General features: G+C 37.3%; 2 protein-coding genes across 2 annotated transcripts in view; one reads left to right on the top strand and one right to left on the bottom strand.

The window, feature by feature from the left end:
• Smp_090070 (WD-repeat protein, putative) overlaps positions 1-12,950 on the top strand; it is a gene marked incomplete at its 3' end in the record, with an annotated part of 36,232 nt that extends 23,282 nt beyond the window's left edge. Inside the window, exons 13-21 of the mRNA XM_018789898.1 lie at positions 1,290-1,646; positions 1,774-2,207; positions 2,713-3,007; positions 4,620-5,104; positions 6,032-6,140; positions 7,449-7,610; positions 9,479-9,609; positions 11,096-11,190; positions 12,840-12,950. Coding sequence (XP_018646424.1) covers positions 1,290-1,646; positions 1,774-2,207; positions 2,713-3,007; positions 4,620-5,104; positions 6,032-6,140; positions 7,449-7,610; positions 9,479-9,609; positions 11,096-11,190; positions 12,840-12,950 — 2,179 coding nt within the window. The remainder of the gene's footprint in view (positions 1-1,289; positions 1,647-1,773; positions 2,208-2,712; positions 3,008-4,619; positions 5,105-6,031; positions 6,141-7,448; positions 7,611-9,478; positions 9,610-11,095; positions 11,191-12,839) is intronic.
• A 2,331-nt stretch (positions 12,951-15,281) lies between these two features.
• The window catches only part of Smp_171310 (hypothetical protein), a gene marked incomplete at both ends in the record, with an annotated part of 36,386 nt that continues 30,138 nt past the window's right edge, over positions 15,282-21,529 (bottom strand). The window contains 3 exons of the mRNA XM_018789909.1: positions 15,282-15,335; positions 18,443-18,538; positions 19,928-20,080. Of these exons, the coding sequence (XP_018646425.1) occupies positions 15,282-15,335; positions 18,443-18,538; positions 19,928-20,080 (303 nt within the window). The remainder of the gene's footprint in view (positions 15,336-18,442; positions 18,539-19,927; positions 20,081-21,529) is intronic.

Consider the following 21,529-nt stretch of genomic DNA (forward strand, 5'->3'; position numbering starts at 1 on the left):
TGAGTCAATTGAAGCTAGACCACCATCGAAAACCTGGAAATACTGGACGGCCGTTTCGTTCTATTGTGGGACTCCCCAGAAGTGCTCATCCAGAATCTCGCCTCGCGAGATTCGAACTCAGGACCTATCAGTCTCACGCGCGAGCGATTAACCTCTAGACCACTGAGCCGGTATCCAACGGTGTTATGATCTATTTTCAACCGATCGACGAAGTTTGAGCAACCGTTCACCAATTGTCTTCAGTGAGTTGTTATCTCACAACAGACGTGGTTGAACCCCATCGGTCACTGCTTCCCACTAGAACTCCAGGACATGTATCTTGAAGTCAGTCACTAGTGAGCATATGATTATAATCAGAAGGGGTTTTGTGGAGATTTCAGTGACTCATGATTTCAACTATGAAAATACTGAAATCTCCACAAAACCCCTTCTGTTTGAAAAGTATGATTGACAAAGAATCAAGTATGTTTAGTATCAAAATATACTATTCCCTTTCGTTTGGATCAAGTTATTCAAGCGAATAATAATAAAATAGTCTGAATTCTATTTTAAGTACTTCAACTTCTAGTCTACTTATAGCATATCCAAAATCTTTTTAGTACTTGAATTCATGAGTCGATCACGGATCATGGACCAACTGAAGTTCGACATTAACACCGTTGGATCCCGGCCGGCTCAGTGGTCTAGAGGTTAGACTTTCGTTTGCAAGACCGAACGTCCTGGATTCAAGTTGTGGATCGTGGATGCGCATTTCTAAGGAGTCTCATGCTAGGACGAAACGGTCTTCCAGTGCCTCCAGGTTTTAGTGATAGTTTAAGAAGACAGATGTAGAGAATGTGATTTTAGTAGAAGGGATGAATTAATAGAATGAAAAATACGCAATGGTATTAGGACTCGGAATTTAGGGGCAGACAAAGGATATATCAATCTACTTCATTGGGATTAATTTTGAGTCATGTCACTGACTTTCTAAAACCACCGATCACGATAATCCAGTGAACTTCAGCCATGTATAGGAGGCACACCAATATGTAGTAGACCAGCAGTTAATGATTTCATGAACTAATGCCATATCGTGGTCTCGTTACGCCTTGTTGTCTTCCAGCTTACTCCAGTGTTTGCAAAGATCCATCCCGGATATTAACAAGGATATCTTTACTAATGGTAATATGAATGGCGAATAATTTTATGATCCGTTTTTAATAAGTCGAAACTCAAATTTGAATAAAGCTTTTCTATTAACCTCAATCATTGTCTCCTCTTTTCCCATTCTTCTCTGTATATCATAGTCCTGATGAAGATGCTAATTCCAATCCACAATTTTCATCACCTCAATCTAACAGATGTGAAAGTAAATTGAACTCGGAGAATAGTTCGGACTTGATTTCAGATATAAATAAAATAAATCCTATAGTAGCAGTATCAACAACTGGAACAAATGTAACAACAACAACAACTCATTCTATTAATTCTGTTATGCCTAATACTGTAGCCACTGATGATGCTATTCCAACTGTTACACTTGTACAAGTCGACAATACTGTTTCTATGAGTGTTGATAAAACATGTACTTCGAATGTTGTTGTTCCTACACCTATATCTACTGTAAATACAGTTGATTCGAAGGGAAACGAGACTGCATTACCGTGAGTTTAAAAAAGTGTAAACTTTCATTGTTTACATGAATATCTACTACTTACTTCATTCATTGTTGTATATGTGCTCTTTAATATGTTCAGTTGGTTACCTTGGTTTGTAATTGGTTATTTCTAGGTCAACTAGTGTTACTGTATGCTCAAGTCATTCACCTGTAGAATCAAAAGTCAATTCTGAATCACAATCATTAGCTACGTTTGTTCAAGCACCATCAAAGAAATTACCACTTGATTCCACTACGTTTACTACTACTACCACTACTGCTATGGACCAGGAAACTGGGGTAGAACTGAAACGACCACGTTTAGATAACAATGACGATGATACAGATCATATTAAACCGATCAGTGATGAAACGAATAAACAAGTCACTTCTACTGGTAACAAACAACGTAAAAGACGTATTCGATTGTTTACTGAAGAAGAAAAATCTCCTAAATCTGGATTGGATGTTTCAAAGTCGTCTGTGTCACAAAATAAAAAGCCTTGTTTTACACCGGAGTCGTCACCACCGAAACCTAAGCTCACCCTCGGATCTACTTTGGAATCTAGTAAGCCTTACTGTTTTTATTTTTAAAAAATTCCGCATCTGGATGTTTTTCCTATGAGAATTTCTGAGAACTATGTGATAAGTCTTGTCGATTGAACACTTTATTCGTTTTCCTAAGCTAATCTGGTAACCCACAGGCTAGAACTACTCAGCGACTTGAACACCAGAGAGAAGACGCAAGTATGAGAGAAAATACTTTACTCCAAGGTTCGTTCTTGTACAGAAATCATGGGTATTTATAGATGTTAGCGTCTGTTAAGTCAACATCATATTCCAGCCAATCCGTTAACGACATAATGTGCTACCGACCAATAATAGCTCGCCACGTTGGAATTCTATAATGTTCCATCATACTCTGATTGGCTAGTGCTCTTCGGCTCCTTTTGGGCCTCTGGAGGCTCCGTCGAAGTTCTCCGGAAGCCAACTCAACACTATGCTATTAAACTATTATTTTTTGTATTTTAAGTAGTTCACAAGTAACCAAGTAAATTGTGCGTTTTTTTCAGCTGATAATACATCATCATCTGTACAAAATCCACCTTCAGGTGCGACAAGTTTTGCACCATTTCTAATCACTACCTCTGATCAATTAGGGAATGCATCAAAAGTTCAGTTTGTATGTTCTAATCTAATAGATGGTCCAATTATTGTACAATTAATCAACTCATCGAATTCATCTACACGTAGTGAAGAAATTCCAAAATTATCGAATTCAGTCCCTCGTATAATTGCCAGTCGTAGTGATCGTCGTTTATGGGAATTAATATGTTCAGATCGTTTAACTTCATATGCATATTCAGAGTAAGTAATGTGAACATTATATTTCATCATTCGATGTTGAGTAATGGAGTATAACTCATTTAAATCAGTATCCTCTCCGACGAATGTACATTATTCGTAGTAATCTATCTCATAGTTGAGTTCAATTTGTACATATTAAATTTGATATCTCTCAAGTCTAAACATGTCTTTTTATTACATTACAACTGCAGTTCTTTTTTATTTTTATCAGTCAGTCAGTCACAACGTAGAACTTCGTACGTACGTACATCAGTTCGAGTTGCCGTACCACATTAGCACAGAGATGAAGTTGTCGATTCAAATCCCATAGTGGTAGAAGTAGTATGAGTATAAGCATTATGTGAAAGATTAGGGTTTGAAGATGTTATTGAAGGAGTATAATACAGTGAAATAAATTTGGAAAGAGAAAAAGGATAGGGACATGAAGGATTCAGAAGATTAGAATTTGGTAGAACACAAAGAGTGAATGTGCCTTCGCCATTGCAAACGATTTTGAGCCATGTCATCCAAGGTCTCTAACCATCGATTGCTATCATCTCGCGGATCTCAACCAGGTAGTCTACACCTACCAACATGACTCAGTCCACTTGTCAGCGACTTCATAGATTCATGCCACGTTTTGGTCTGACCGCCCCTAGCTTTCTTCCAACCTACTCCAAATCCTTCCTACACCTAATAACTCTCTTTGATTTTTATAGCTGTCACTTTTATCGTTCGAGATTATCTTAGCCTGATTGCTTTTACCAGATTACTACCAGTATAGGAGTCCATTGAAAATAATTGATTAATGCTGGATGTATAATTCATTTGTACTGGAGAAACTGATATACAGTTATTGACAATCTTGTATGCTAAACTCTGCGAAGCCTTGTTAATAAAATTATTCTATTAACGAAATGTGTTTTAATAGCATAAGGGTTTTATAGAGATTGTCAATTTTTATTGTTTGAATCACAAACTAATCTTAGATGATCGAAGTTCTGGTGATGACATGTTGGCAAATGCAGACTACTTGGTTGGGATCTGCGTGGCTATCGTAACCAATGGTTGGAGACTCTAAATGACATGGCTTAGAATCGATTACAATGGCGTAGGTGTATACACTCTTTATCTTCCCTTAAACCTTGAGATTAAAATTTCTTCATAACTTTCTTCCTTCCTATACTATATCCTTATATACAACCTATCTTTTATATACTACCATCACCAAATTAACTACTTCTATAAATCCGGTGTTCATCTTATTGTGCTAATGAGGTATGGCAACTTGAACCGATGCATAAATGTGTCTGGTCCTACGTTTTAGTTGACTGATTGATGACCTGTGATCAGTGGAATTGAACCCTTTTAAGTGTGAATTAGCTACCAACCAGTGATATTGAAGAATACAATATCACGAATTGATTGAAACCAATGGATCCCAACTCAGTGGCCTAAAGGTTAGGCGCTCGACTGAGGATCCTGATCCTCATCCCCTGTGAAGTCGTGAATGCACATTACTGAAGAGTCTAATATCAAGACGAAATAGATATCCATTGCTTTCTAGTTTTTAGTAAACTACATAACTACATTTTGTTCCAATCCGTATATTCCTTTTCATTTATTATTTCAGTGAAGTTATTGCTGTTGGTGATAACAAAGGTCGTATACAATTAATCTACAGTACTGGTGGTCATATATGTCCTAATCTCTTATTAGACTGTGTGCATACATTGGCATTGACTACTGAAACCACTGAATCATCTCAATCATCTTTAACGACTTCTAATCGTTTTTTCTCAACATGCACAGAATCTACAACTAATAATAGCAATCTTAGCCGATTACATGCCGTTGTCAGTGGAAATGAACAACAACAACAACAAACAACACTTCAGAATGGGAATAACAATCATTTCACATTACCTAACAATAGTATAATGAATAAATTCAATGTTAATCGTAAATATCGTTTAGCTGCTTTATGTCGATCTGGAAGATTGATCATATGGAATTTCTGTTTAAATAATTGTGGTTTCGGTTCAATATCTACTGTATTCAATAATTGTATATTTCCTCAAGTTTTAATTGAAACCAATATTAAAGATGTTTTAAATGGTAAGAATTTCAACAGTCCTATTATTATGATTATTGCTAGCCGAGAGTGAGGAGAGTCTGCTCTCTCTCACATGGTCACGCGTATACAGCCTCTGCCAGGAAAGTTCTACTCACTGCCTTCTCGTGCCACAGGTATTGTTTACGAAATTGAGAGGATGAAAAGCGAATGTCCGGCACTCCAGTATCCTGAGGGAAAAATGGCGTATGAATCAATTGTTGGTCACCGGCTACCATGGGACCGCATCTCCCTGCGATACTCCACTGCCTTGTAGATCGGAACTTTGTGTCAAAGGCCCCGGGTGTGGACCCCTAACGAAGCCACCTGCATACTGTGCGTATTGCCTCGATATAGCCTTATTTCACAAACATTGTAAACAAAGATATACAGTGGCTAACAGTGGAATTCTGTTTGACGCGCGTTTCGACCTATTTGGCACTCGTCAGCTGGATGTTCTTGCACCTCAGAGTTGATGTTCACTCCGGGACTCTAACCCAGTACCTTTCGCTTCAAACGCCATCACGTTATCCACTCAGCTATTGAGTCATGGTAGCCACTTGATTGTGCAATGGGGTGAAGTTTGAATTCACATACTATTACTTGTTTGAATCTTCCCATTGATGTTAAAAACTGGTCATTGCACAATCCAGTGGCTATCACGACTCATGATCTGAGTGGATAACGTGATGGCGTTTGAAGCAAACGGTACTGGGTTGGAGTCCCAGATTGAACATCAACTCTGAGATGCAGGTTCATCCAGCTGACGAGTCCGAAATAGGTCGAAACGCGCGTCAAACTGAATTCCACTGCTAGCCACTATCCATCTTTGCTTACAAACTATTCAACTGTTTTTTTCTTTGATTACCTTGTAAGTAAATATTGAATTGTTTTCATTTATTTTATTGTTTGTTCCCTTTTTACTCATCTAGGTGGTCATAATTCTCGATTTAGTTCTCTTACATTTGGTCCAAATGGATTTCCTGTTGTATATTTGCAAGATAATTCATCTTATTTATTTCATATAGAAAGTCGTATTTGGTAAGTAATTTCCTAGTGAAATTAGTGTACATTAAAAAAAGTTTGTTTAAAACTTTTAATCTAAATATGATTTTCCATCATATAGTCAGTAATATCAGGAAGGGGTTGATATCATGAGTCAATTGAAGCTAGACCACGATGGAAAACCTGGAAACACTGCACAGCCGTTCTGTTTTATTGTGGGACTCCTCAGCAGTGCGCATCCCTGATACCGCCTCGCGAGATTCGAACCCAGAACCGATCAGTCTCGCACACGAGCACTTAAACTCTAGACTACTGAGCAGGCCGGCATACAACGGTGTTAGTGTATAACTTCAACTAATCCATGAAATTGAGCGACGCATCCACCATTGTCTTCAGTGTCTAATAAATGTGTTGTATCCAACACTTTCATTCATTTTTTTCAGATCATTTAATTGGTGAGTCCTCTTTATTGGAGTGTATGTCTTACTAGAGTTATCCGCAACTATCTGCAATGATCATCATGCTATCCCTGCACAGACCAATGTACCGGGCGAGAAACAAATATAGTACAATTTCTGTCTTGAAATGAAATTTCCAGTGAAACCTTCACTGATTTGAGCAATACTCACACACTAAATCAACGTAAAATTGCCTGAAAATGCCGTATGCAGTATACTTATAGAATTCTGTCGTCAGTCTGCCGTCATATCTGATTCCTTGTTGTGTTTCAGTAATTAATATGAGTCATCATTTATAATTTAGCTTCCTTGGCTGTTAGTTTTCATAGTTGAAAGCGTCACTCAATTGAAGCTAGACCACCAGGGAAAACCTGGAAGCACTGGACGGCCGTTTCGTCCTATTGTTGGACTCCTCAGCAGTGCGCATCCACGATCCCTCACTCGCGAGATTCGAACCCAGGACCTACTAGTTTTCATAGCCTCTATGATCCCATTATGATGCTAAGACGTTACCACTGAGCTATTTGGGCTGCGATTAAACTTCTCTAGTACTGTGTTTCTAGTAGTGACTTTCCATCAATAGAATTATATGATAATCTAAAATACCATCAATTGTAGATCTTCATGAATCAATTTGTAAAGACATCATATCAATAATCTGGATACTGTTGGTTCGTATATATACCTTATTTTGCATTTACCAGTTTATTTACTCTTATCTAAGCCACAGTGTTTTCATGAAGCCCAGTAATTCTGCTGAATGATTATCCAATGTTGGTTGAAATCCGATTTCTTTAGGCGCTAAACCATATCTCCGATTGAAATGATAATTTATTATCACTATTTTCGGGTATAATAAGTTTTCTTTTTTCGAATTAACTTGTAGGATTGAATTATTTGATGCATCTGATATTGTACGTTGTCAATTCGCTATGAATTCTTCTCGTGGTTGTCCTCCTGGTCCATTATCTGCATGTCAACAACTTAATAAAATGACTACTAATGTACAAAGATCAAATCATTTCACTAGTTCAAATTCAAATGTCATGTATGTCATGTTCATCAGTTTATGTTGACTCTTTAATGGTATCGCAGTTTATTTTTAGTATTGTTCGAATAATTTCATTTAAGCTTTATTATCTTGTTTAATTGTGATGTACGTATTTTCAGTCAGTCAGTCACAATGTAGAACTTCGTGCGTACGTACATCAGTTCGAGTTGTCATACCACATCAGCACAGAGATGCAGTTGTCCATTCAAATCCTGTAGTGGTAGAAGTAGTAAGAGTTTAAGCAGTAATGTAAAAGATTAGGGTTTGAAGTCTTACTTTTCAAGTTATTTAGCTTTATTGAGAAGTGATCGTATGCACTGAAGTAACTACTGAAAGGAATTTAGTGAATAAAAGAACCCACTTTCAACCACTGGACTTCAACTTTTTAATTTCTAAGTTATATCAGTGTAATATCCAAAGTAATTTTACAGTTTAAGCCTTGATATTCATCCTTAAACTTTTCGCCAACGGTAATTTGTTTGACTATTATTATTATTCACCGCCTGCTAACTATCTAAGCTCAAGAAATAAACAATAAATCTCTTCACTACAATACCCTGGTACGGACGAGAGTGGGGAGAGTGCGCTTGCTCTCTCTAGAAATGTTCTCACATGGCCACGCGTATATAGCCTCTGCCAGGAAAGTCCTACTCACAGCATTGTCGTGTCATTACTGTTGTTTACGAAATTGAGAGTACGGGAAGCGAATGTCCGGCACTTTAACTAGGTTGGTGGACACGGAAAGTCCACCTAGAGGAGTTGTAAAACCGTGATCCCGAACCAATGGTGCATATGGTCTCCAGTATCCTGAGGGAACGAATGGTGTATGAATCAATTGTTGTTCGCCGGCCACCATGGCACTGCATCTCCTCACGATTCTCCACTGCCTTCTGGATCAGAACTTTAGGTCGACGGCTGCGGGTGATGTTCCTGGGCAGTATCCCTATCCTCACACAAATCAAATGAGATTTGTGCGGTGCATATGTATCTGGTGCCCGTTTGTACCAATATTTATGTGTTTAAATAAATAAATGAATAATGCCTGGTGTAGATATATATAGATTGGATGACAGCTAATGGTGACTGAACCGTAAAGTTATTCACTGTTTAGCTGAACCATATTGGAAGATTAGGAAACCTGCTATATAGTTATCATAAATAGTTTAAGATAACCTGATGTCATTGAATCTCAACTATACACTATACCTTTTGTCCCTTATTTATGAATCACGTACTTTTTATGTTTAATCCTTTTCACAACTATTTACATGATCAATTTGACTCCTTTACTATGCATCTTGTTGATTTTGTCTTTGTTTACTCGTTGAGCATATTAAATAGCACCAGTATACGTGCTTATGTCATAGCTTATATGTCGCTTATGACTGACAGAATTTAACTCACATCACAGATGAATTACTGTGGTGTGGGTTACTTATATTCACATAATTAGTATATGGTGATGGTCAGGCATAGAATGTATTTCACTAAAAGATTGATAAGGAAAGAACCGAAACGGAACGCAATTAGTATGACAATGCATGAGCAATGAAATCAGAGAAGATGGACTGATATTTGCAGAAGGAACAGTCAAGATTGAGACAATTGAATGGTAGTTTGCAAATTAGCTGTTTATCGTACGGTCGTCCGATTTTAGTGAGATAGTCTGTAATTTCTGTGTCAAATGCATTCGATTGTCCCCACTTGTGTTCTGTTCACTACACTACTAGTATTAGTTATGACAACTTTCTCCGATGTAACAATTCCAAATAACTGTGATATATTTTAATTTTGTTAATTACTTTAAGCAACTAATTGTGTTTCTTTTTGTTGTTTTCATTCTTTGCGTTAACATTTCTATTTAGTTCGGCTTCTTGTCGAAAAGTTTCAAATCAAAATTTCCTTGAATCTCAAACTCAATTAGCTCTATCATTTGGATCTTCTAATGAATATCGCTATTGGCTAACTCGTTGGTTCCGTCAACTCATTGAAGATAGTGAGTTATCACGTGTTGTTTAGATGCTTATAATACTCATAGATAATCAACTGTTTGCACATATATCTCATGTAGAACATACGTTCTAGATGAAATCACTCTCTTAGTATGCATCATTTTGTTCTATAAACGTGGTATCTCCTGGTTACTTTTTTGAGAATGAAAATTTCAGTCTATAGAATGCTATACCTTGCCCCTCTGAAGCCAAATTATCAACATTTTATCAAGTTGGTCACAATACTTTACTACCTCAAGTCAGCATCTTGAACACTAGACTTGTTTCACGCTTCAGACACAGTAAGTTAGTACGTCTATTGGTTTGACCTCAACCATTCCCACTATTCTTTTCGTTAGGTGACTGATTAGTAGTTTCCAGAATCAATTATTGTGATAAAGAACAGTACATTTCTTGATCTCATAACAACTCTCAGTCAATCCTTGTGTATCTGACTATAATCGCCTTCTTATTTATGCCTCTTTCAGAACAAGTCATATTTTTAAACATAAGCAAATCAACATACTTCGTCATTGATCTCAATATTAGACCATTGTAATAATAATAGAGCGATTCTGGTCTACTGAAGCGATAATCGTAACTAACATTCACAACATCGATAGTTTCCTGTTGATCACTGAACATTCACTTTTTATGACAATTAATGAGTTCTGATAGCCAGTATCATCATCGCTAATAGATAGTAATCTTTAGATGTTATCGTTCGTCATGATCATCCAGGTTGTCAATCTTTTGACTATGATTGAACAGATTCAAAGTTCGAAGTAGACTTTTTGATTCGACTAGGCATCGATTTTGCATTGGATTGGTGATTCTATCACAAACATATAGTAGGATAGTCACCTATGCATCTCATGAGTATAAAGAAACTATGGTTAGAGCAATTTTGTGATCAAATGAATAATTTGTCTGTAGATGATGATTAATCTGAGTCGATTATTATTATTTAAACACATAAATATTTGTACAAGTTGGCACCGAATACATATGTGACACACAAATCTCATTTGATTTCTATGAGGGCTGTGATACTGCTCAGGTGCCCAAACTGAAGCAGGTGGTTTTCTTAGAGGGCCACACCCAGAGCTTTTGACCTAAAGGTCTGATCCACAAGGTAGTGGAGCATCGTGAGGAGATGCAATCCCATGGTAGCCGGTGACCAACAGTTGGTTCATACGCCATTTGTTCCGTCAGGATACTGGAGCCCATGTGCATCATTGGTTTGCATCAGGGTTTTCCAACTCCTCTAGGTGGACTTTCCATGTCCACCAACCCGATTAAAGCGCCGGACATAGCCTCTGCCAGGGAAGTCCTACTCACTTCCTTCTCGTGGCGGGGGTGTTGTTTACGAAATTGAGAAGACGAAAAACGAATCTGAGTTGAAATATGTATCATATTTTTAAAATATTTATGAACAATGTAACCAATTCGATTGTATGTAAAAGTGAAATGTTTTCGCGTAAATTTTAGATGAAGAAGAACGTGTTCGTCAAATAATCCAAGATCTCATTGGTCCTGTACAAGCAACTACTAAACTACATTCTACTTGGCAGTCTGAAGTAAAGGTAAGTCTTGTAGGATTGTCTGACGTCTTTAACTTATTATGTTGATATTTCTTTTGGAGAACTGGTCGTTACCTAGAAATCCGAACTCGTATCATTTAGTATTCAGGCTACTTTTGATACTGACAGTCTGTACGAGACGTTGAGTTTCTTTGATGTACTTAATGGTCTCCATAGTGAACTGATGACACATCACATTTCTGTATTATATAATTTTTTCCAGGTTATATAAAACCTTCAATTTGAAATTATGTAACTACTAAATTTCTTTTAGTTAGTAGACTTCACTACTTACTAGGGATTAGCCGTAATAAAGAAATCCGGCTGGTGAATCCTAGCTTGAAGGAAAACTTAACTCTCAAATCCTAGCAATAAGAATATATAGTTTACATGGATGCATTACCATCTTGTGTATTGCTGAGCTCATAAACATAAATGATATTATCCGTATCATCTTTAGGTCTACAGTTTATCAATATTACTCGTACAACCTAACTATCTCTCAACTTATCTAGTACATGTAAATGATTCGTTAAACGATGGTTCGTTGATCCAAATACCTGATTTTCAACTATTGAATTACCCTTACATACTATCCTTCACTTATGTTCGTTTAAGCACTCAAGTCCCAACATCACTAGCTTTCATATTAAATAAATATATGGTTCAATGGCGAATCCATGTACTACTAGCCAATGGTTCGTTTATCATATTACTCTTGTAAACGGTAAAATAACAGTATAGCTTACATATTTGTAAATATTAATGTTATATCGTGTGTAGCCTCGTATTAGAGAGCAGTGATTTATCTATCGGACCAATGATACACGAAACCTGTGCTAGCAGTCTAGAGCACTTTCCGGTCCTGCTTTCTGCCTAGCCCAGTCAGTTAAGTCCAGAACACCAATAACAGCCTCTGCAATATGAATCATTATATTTCAAACATACTGGGTTTATATACCAAACAAACTGACCACATCGTACAGTAAAATGGAAAATAACATTTGTACAAGACTCAGCTAAATGTAGCTGTGAATATGGGGAACAATAATTAATAGACTGGGCATAACCCAGGAATGGTAAATCGTACAGAAGTAGTCTATGGGTCAAAAGAAAGCTCATAATGAAGGGAACATGAATATGAAGAGTTGAGTTACTTAACAATTATACAATACGAAATATACGCATCATATTAGTCCATAAATAGTTCTCAAAAGTTATCATTCATAATTCTCTTCGGGATATAACAATTTAATATATTGTACATCGGAACTAAGAATAACAAGCAATGTGATTACCTTAAAATTAATATATGAAGCGTTAGTTCAATGTTTTTAAAGCATTCAACTGACAGCAATAAATACGCTAGACGGCGAATCGATCAATGTAAAACCATCATTGAAAATTTGGAAGTACTGGATGGTCATTCCGTCCTAGTATGGGACTCCTCGGCGGTGCGCGTGAGTGGTTGTGAATGTGCACTGCTGAGGAGTCCTGAACTAGGACGAAACGACTATTCAGTACCTCCAGATTTTCAATGATGATCTTACATTGCTCGATTCACTAGGAAAGGAAAGATGGATGTATATCTATTTGTTTTCTATGGTCATTTATCGCTATATCTCTTTCAATTCCTTTATTTCTAACTCTAGGGTATATCAAGACTTGTATTAGCTAAAGAATTATTAAGTTTATTTGCACTGAATTTGCATTTACAACGTTTATATGTTGAATTAAAAGAAATGCTGAATGAATCAAGATAATGATGATGACATGATAACCTGTTTCAGTTCAAATGGTTATATGGGATATACATAGAAGAGTAATGCATATTATCTCCGCTCTTCAACCTTATATATGATAAACTATCATTTTGTAATTAGTATTCATACTTATTATATATATATATATGCCTCTTGATGCTTTCAACTTTCATTATTTTATCCTTGAACAGTATATTATCCCTTCTATAAATACATATCTTTACATATATCATATACGTTTTTTAACTCCTTTATGATCGGGAAACATGTTCCTCTGAATTAGACAGGCTGAAAGCTTTTTGATGATAGGTTAGATATCGTAGAACAATCAGGTGGGCAATATTGAGTTGATAATTCAGTCGATGAAGTAGTTAGTCTTTATCGATTGAGGTGGTTGGGATATATTTTGTTGCGTATGTTCAGCTAAAGCCTACGTCGATGCTTTTCGTAGTCAGTTTGTATGAGTACGTTCAAGAAAAAAAAAAGCTGGCAGTATCTAAATCAAAAAAGTTAACAGTCCATAAAGTTTTTACCTGTTGAGCTGAACCTTAAATCTTGAATTTTTTTCATAACCTTTTTTCTTTAATAATTTTACTATTTCTTCTTTCGTTCGGAATCTTTTCTATCGCCACTATTATTACAACAACTTGGAATTCTTTGGTGGTTTTCTGATATACGTATGTACTGGGTCCTGTGTTGCTTCTGACTAACTGACTTATTCAGTTATAAAAGTTATTGATATTATCGCTACAATAATGCCTAAACCGTAATAAGTAGAGTAGACTTTGAAACTGGCGACCTGCTGATTTGGACTTGACATTCTTTAAGGACTAAGTCCACATAGAAAGTGTGACTTCAAGTCAACTACAGCAATCTGTACTTGAGAAGTGAGTTAAATATATAATGAAGAAAATTTCCTGATCACATTTTGTAAAGTGTAATTCTTTCGTTTATTTGTAGTTCCATCCCTGTTTTTGATCATTAACATATTAGAATATGAGTTGGTTTTACACATGACTTAACTAATTAACAATAAAAGCACCAAATACATGTATATGATACAGCTGACAGATGCATTTCCAGTATGGACGGGAGTCAAGCAAGGCTGTCTAGTCTCCCCCTTCATCTTTCTTCCGCTGATTGACTGGATTATCCACACTTCGACATCTGACAGGAAACACGGAATACAATGGACATCTCAGAACCAATTTGACGATTTGGACTTCACAGATGACCTAGCCCTCCTATCTCATAACCACAATAAAATACAAACGAAGACAACTAATGTAGTATCAGCATCTGCATCAATAGGCCTCAACATACACAAAGGAAAAGCTAGATTCTCAAATACAACACTGAGAGCACCAACCTAATCACACTTGATGGAGAAATTCTGGAAGAGGTGGAAACATTCACGTACCTGGTCAGTAGCATCATTGATCAATAAGGAGGATCGGATGTAGATGTAAAGTCGAGGATTGGCAAAACAAGGGCAGCATTCCGACAATTGAAGAATATAGGGAACTCAAAACAACTGTCGACTTACTTCAAAATGAGAATCTTTAATATGGACGTCAACACAGTCAGTTCTATTGTACGGAGCTGAAATGTGGAGAACTACTACATCCATCATCAAGAAGGTACAAGTATATATAAACAATTGTCTACGCAACATACTCAACATTCACTGGCTGGGTGCTGTCAGCAACACACTTCTGTGGGAGAGGACAAATCAGCTTTCAGATAAAGAGGAAATTAGGAAAAGACATTGAAATTGGATAAAACACACATTACGGAAATCACGAAACTGAATCACGAGACAAGCCCTCACTTGAAATCCAGAATGGAAGCGGAGAAGAGGAAGACCTAAGAACACATTACGCCGTCAAATAGAAGTAGATAAGAAAAGGATGAATAACAGCTGGGAAAAAGTGGAAAGGATTGTTGAGGACAGGGTTGGATGGAGAATACTGGAGTGAGGACTATGCTCCTCTACGAGAGGTAACAGGCGTAAGCAAGTAACATGTATATGTAATGTAATTCCATATATATGTATATATTTTTATACATAAAGGGATATAGTTTTATGTGCATTTATTGTTATTACAAATCCTAAATAATATTACATTATAACTAATCTCATACTGTATATAAATTATAAATCTTATTGTATTATACTACTCAAATGATTCTGCAATCAGTAGTATCGTCTTCAGGTAGTAGTCAAACTATATAGGCATTGTTCTAGAGCTCTTAAGAAAACTTTGATTTGTTTACTTTCTCTTTTATATTACGTAATAATAAGGTATGATATCATTGTTGTTGTACAATTTACAAGGTTAATATTGCTTTACCATAATCTTGAAGCCAACGTTTACATTTGTCCTGAATTGTAAAAAAGGGAAAATTCATAATGGAAATTATTAATTTTACGAATGATTATTTATAAATTGATTTAAGAACATCTGAAAGATCATGAGTATGATAGAAGTAGAAGGCAAGGCTATCGATGTATTATTGAATGGATGATTTATACAAATTACATTTCTCCGTTTGAGTGCCCCATAGTGCCCTGATACAGCCGAGAAAGGGAAGGGTCCGCCATCTCTCTTTAAATACTCTCACGCGTATACAGCCTCTACCAGGGAAGTCCTACTCACTGCCTTCTCGTGGTGGGGATGTTTACGAAATTGAAAGGACGAAAAACGAACCTCCGACGCTTTAACCGGGTTGGTGAAAACAGAAATTCCACCTAGAGGAGTTACTTAATAACGCCTGTGACCCCTCATGGATGATCATAGTCCTCACTCCAGTATTCTCCATCCAATCCTGTCCTCAACGATCCTTTCCACTTTTTTCCAGTTGTTATTTATCCTTTTCTTATCTACTTCTATTTGACGGCGTAATGTGTTCTTAGGTCTTCCTCTTCTCCGCTTCCATTCTGGATTTCAAGTGAGGGCTTGTCTCGTGATTCAGTTTCGTGATTTCCGTAATGTGTGTTTTATCCAATTTCAATGTCTTTTCCTAATTTCCTCTTCATCTGGAAGCTGATTTATCCTCTCCCACAGAAGTGTGTTGCTGACAGCACCCAGCCAGTGAATGTTGAGTATGTTGCGTAGACAACTGTTTATATATACTTGTACCTTCTTGATGATGGATGTAGTAGTTCTCCACATTTCAGCTCCGTACAATAGAACTGACTGTGTTGACGTCCATATTAAAGATTCTCATTTTGAAGTAAGTCGACAGTTGTTTTGAGTTCCCTATATTCTTCAATTGTCGGAATGCTGCCCTTGTTTTGCCAATCCTCGACTTTACATCTACATCCGATCCTCCTTATTGATCAATGATGCTACTGACCAGGTACGTGAATGTTTCCACCTCTTCCAGAATTTCTCCATCAAGTGTGATTAGGTTGGTGCTCTCAGTGTTGTATTTGAGAATCTAGCTTTTCCTTTGTGTATGTTGAGGCCTATTGATGCAGATGCTGATACTACATTAGTTGTCTTCGTTTGTATTTTATTGTGGTTATGAGATAGGAGGGCTAGGTCATCTGTGAAGTCCAAATCGTCAAATTGGTTCTGAGATGTCCATTGTATTCCGTGTTTCCTGTCAGATGTCGAAGTGTGGATAATCCAGTCAATCAGCGGAAGAAAGATGAAGGGGGAGACTAGACAGCCTTGCTTGACTCCCGTCCATACTGGAAATGCATCTTTCAGCTGTCCTCCATGTACGGCTTTGCACTGTAGTCCGTCGTATGAGTTCTGAATCATGTTGAAAATCTTCTTATATACTCTCTGCATTGTGTCGAAGAATTTTCAATAATTTTCTCCGTTCTACATTGTCAAACGCCTTCTCATAGTCAATGAATTCGATGTATAGTGACGAATTCCACTCGAATGTTCCACGATGATCGGTAGTGTCGCAATTCGGTCTGTGCACGACCGATCGTTTCGGAATCCAGCCTGTTGATCTTGAAGTCGGGCGTCTACTGCGTTGAAAATCCCTGATTCCTAACCAATGATACTCATAGTCTCCACTCTCCTTAGGGAACAAATGGCATATGAACCAATTGTTGATAACCCGCTTCCATGGGACTACATCTCCTTACGATACTCCTCTACTTTGGGGATTAGGCCTTCAGGTAAAAGGCTCCTGGTGTGGCCTCCTAAGAAATCCATCTGCTTCGGTCTGGGCACTCAGGCAGTATTATAGCTCTGAAACAATTAAATAAAATGATACTTTTATTGTGTGGCACATATTTATCTGGTGCCCCGTAATACCAATATTTATGTGTTCAAATAAATAAGTCCATTTGAGTTAGGTTTTGATTTGGTTTACATTATTGTCTGGTACACTAATTCTGACTTGATTTTCTTGACTTGCCAGATATTTATACATTTCTAAATAGTTTTATATAATTCGCTGGTCTTATCAAGTTGACATCATTTCATGATAAAATTAACTTTAATAGTATGAAAAAAGAACCATAGAGTCAACTAAGATTAATCTTCACTAGTGACCAACTTTGTGATGAACTTTCAAAGCGTTTGTTGAGAGCGAGGAAGCTATTGCTGGTGATATTGAATGAATATCCCATCACAATGTCAATTTTTTGTGGTGCTGTGATCTCCGATTTGATGGTATGAATATCCTATGAACATAAATTTCCCATTTTACTCCGTACATTACCTAGGCTAACCCTGTTTGTGTAACGGTGGGAATAAGAAGCGAAATTCGAATTGTTTTGGATGAATTTATTCTAAGCCTACGGTTATCCAAGCAAACATTCAGGATAAGAAGAGAAACGAAGCGGCGAAGGAGAGTGAGCCAACTCGATTTGATGGATATTTATAGTCAGACAAAAATAAGTTACAGAGATGTGATGAGAAGTATATGCAATGTACACACATATGCTCATATAAAAAGTCAGAGTGAATAAGGAAATAACCAACAAATTCAAAATGTGACATGAAAAGAATGAGTAAATCGGTCTTTCCGTAAGCTAGAATAATCCATGTGGACTTTACATAGGACTGGGTGCTACAAACTGTCTTGAGTATCAGATGTTTATTTCGTCAACATTTTATCAGTTTAGGAAAGCTGTTACCAATGGAGTTCAACCGTGTGGGGTGTGAGGCAGTTACTCACTGAAGGCAATGTAGGATGGTCACACAATATCGTTGACTGGTTGAAGTAAGAAATTAACGCTGTTGGATGTGTCAGCTCAGTGATTTTACAGGTTAAGCATGAGACTGAGGGTCCTTTGTTCAAATCCCACGTACGGGACCGTGGATGCTCACCGCCGAGGAGTCCCATACTAGAACGAAACGACCATCCAGGTTATCAATGGTGGTCTGACATTGATTCATTCACGATTTCAATCAAAGCTCATCAACACTCGACAAAAATAACTTGAAATTGAACTATCTCTAAAACCTTTACTATCTTGTTACGTTGATCAATCGTAAACAACATAGATTTCAACTTACAATATAGTTTGCCAAGTACCTCCTTCCAATCATACCGTAGATTTGTTTCATTTCGGTATCATTAAAAACCATATTTTGTAGTTCACCTGGTATTGGCTAGAAACACAAGAATTGAGTATCGATCAGGTACCCAATTAAAATGTAGAACTAATAACTGATCAAAATAAAGTTTATCATTCACTTTGATGAGTGAAGAAAATGCTTTAAAATGTAACCACTTAACTGCTTTAATGAAGCAAGCGGATAGAAAAGAGCTTCCGACTGCTGCCTTTGACCTAAAGGTCTAGTCCACAAGGCAGTGGAGCATCGTAAGGAGATGCAGTCCCATGGTAGCCGGTGACCAACAGTTGGTTCATACGCCATTCGTTCCATCAGGATACTGGAGCCCATGTGCACCATTGGTTTGGAATCACGGTTTTCCGACTCCCCTAGGTGGATCCTCCACATCCACCAACCCGGTTAAAGCGCCGGACATTCGCTTTTCGTCCTTTCACTTTTGTGAACAACACCCCCGCCACGAGAAGGCAGTGAGTAGGACTTCCCTGGTAGAGGCTATATATTCGCGTGGCCATATGAGAGTATTTCGAGAGGGAGAGCAGACTCTCTCCACTCTCGGCCGTACCAGGGCATTTGGAGGCATTAAGACCGTTGGTGGTCGGTTTAAGGGTTTAGACGTTAAGCGTTCGCGCGCGAGGTCGAGGGTCCTGAGTTCGAGTCTCATGTACAGGATCGTGGATGTGCATTGCTGAGGAGTTCTATACTAGAGTCACAAATAGGACGGAACGCGCGTCCTCTATTCCACTGCTAACCACCATCCATCTTTTGCTTATAAAGCTTGTGACTTAAGGTAATATCGATGCAGTCAGCACAGATGCCAATAAGAGACTGATCAATTATAGTCCTAAACGTTAATCGGAAAATTCAAGCAAACAATAGCAGCTGAATTTATATTTACATTTTCCTATTAAGATCGTGTTATTATTTGGCTTCTTCAACTCAACTCCCTGATAAGTTTTTACCATTATTATGCAAGTCGTTTGAGTTTGAAGGTCTATGACACTATTTATGTGACTCTAATTGTCCGTTAACTGAAGATTACCTGTGCCATTGACGATTCACATCACTTATCCTTAGGTCAGTATTCGTGATCTGCTATGTTTATATATAAGAATATAGAATCAGATAAATTTCGGAAAATTGTTTAGAGCATAGAAATGTAATTGCTGAATTATTGAATCTTTTATTTTAATTAACAAATACTTGGTTGAAGTTAGGCAATAACATCGTTGGATGCCGACTCAAGGGTCTATCGGTTAAGTGCTCTGGTGCGAGGCTGGTAGGTTCTCACGAGGCGGGATCGTGGATGCGCACTGTTGAGGAGTCCCATAATAGGATTAAACGGCTGTCCAGTGCTTCCAGGTTTTCCATGGTGGTCTCTCTTCAATTGATTCATGATTTCAACTATGAAAATACTTAAAGACTTACCAAATCTGTGGTTCGAGTCCGTTCACTAATAATATCAGCCATAACTTTTCGATAAATATAAGTACAAATTGATCCAAGTAATTTATTATTTATTGATATTTTATTCGGTGTCATTGTCGCATTAGATAAGCCTAATTCAAATCCTAGAAATAACTAAAAGGAAGAAGAATACGATCATTCAAATGCTAGAATATATATAGTTGAACATATTTCCATGTTATGATGTAACGTAAGTTTATTATTTATTTATTTAAACACATAAATATTGGTACAAAAAAGCACCAGATACATATGCGCCACACAAATCTCATTTGATTTGTGTGAGGGCTGTGATACTTCCCAGGTGCCCAAACTGAAGCAGATGGTTTTCTTAGAGGGCCACACTCCGAGCCATTGACCTAAAGAAGATGCAGTCCCATGGTAGCTGGTTACCAACAATTGGTTCATACGCCATTTGTTCCCTCAGGATTCTGAAGCCCATGTGTACCATTGGTTTGGAATCAGGGTTTTCCAACTCCCCTAGGTGGACTCGCCGTGTCCACAAACCCGGTTAAAGCGTCTGACATTCGCTTTCCATTCTCTCAATTTCGTAAACGGTATCACAGCCACGAGAAGGCAGTGATTAGGACTCCCCTGGTGTAGGCTGTATAAAAATTATTTGAACCGTATAGATTATATGATGACAATGATGACCATTCACAATAAGTTTCCAATATGCTCACATATACATTTATGTAGTAAACTATATAAGATTCAAAACAACTAATTGAGGACATCTTCAACCATACATTTGTCCGGAATGATAGCATATGATCATTAGCTTTGATCACTATCAATGCTCTTTTACATGTTAAGTTTTAATACAATTTAATTCAATAGTTGAGTTCATGAGTCAATTAAAGCTTGACCATCATGGGAAACCTGGAAGTACTAGATGGCCGTTTCGTCTTAATGTTTGACTCCTCAGCAGTGCACATCCACGATCCTACCCCGCGGGATTCGAACCCAGGACCTATCCGTCGTCATTTTAATTAATCTTTGTGAAATATATTTTGTTTGTTTAGTTTTTCTTTACTGTCATCAATGTTACCATTAGCTTAATTCCTTTTTTTTGTTAAGTCCTAGGTTGTTAAACTCCCAATGTAACTAATGTACCACAATGTATGAATAATCTAGTTTTCTTTGACAATATAATTTCAATATTAGTTCTCATATGTTTAAACTAGTACAACTATAAATTGTATTTATGAAAAAGACTTTTATTTTTTTATTTTTGCCGACTAGTAATCAGCTTATTAAGTGTTAACTGATGTAAAATCCATCACTTTGAAATCACTCTGTCCAACTGATAATATACTTAGTTTCTATTTCATTATCGTACCCCCAAATGCCTTGCTACTGCAGAGAGTGAGAAGGGTCCACCCTCTCTCTGGAAATGCTCTCACATAGCCTCACGTATATAGCCACTGACTGGGGAAGTCCTACTCATTGCTTTCTCGTGGTGGGGGTGTTGTTTATGAAATTGAGAGGACAAAAGGCGAATGCCCGGCGCTTTAACCGGGTTGGTGGACACAGAAATACCACCTAGGGGAGTTGGAAAGC

Source organism: Schistosoma mansoni (genome assembly GCF_000237925.1).
Source record: "Schistosoma mansoni, WGS project CABG00000000 data, supercontig 0132, strain Puerto Rico, whole genome shotgun sequence".
NCBI lineage: Eukaryota > Metazoa > Platyhelminthes > Trematoda > Strigeidida > Schistosomatidae > Schistosoma > Schistosoma mansoni.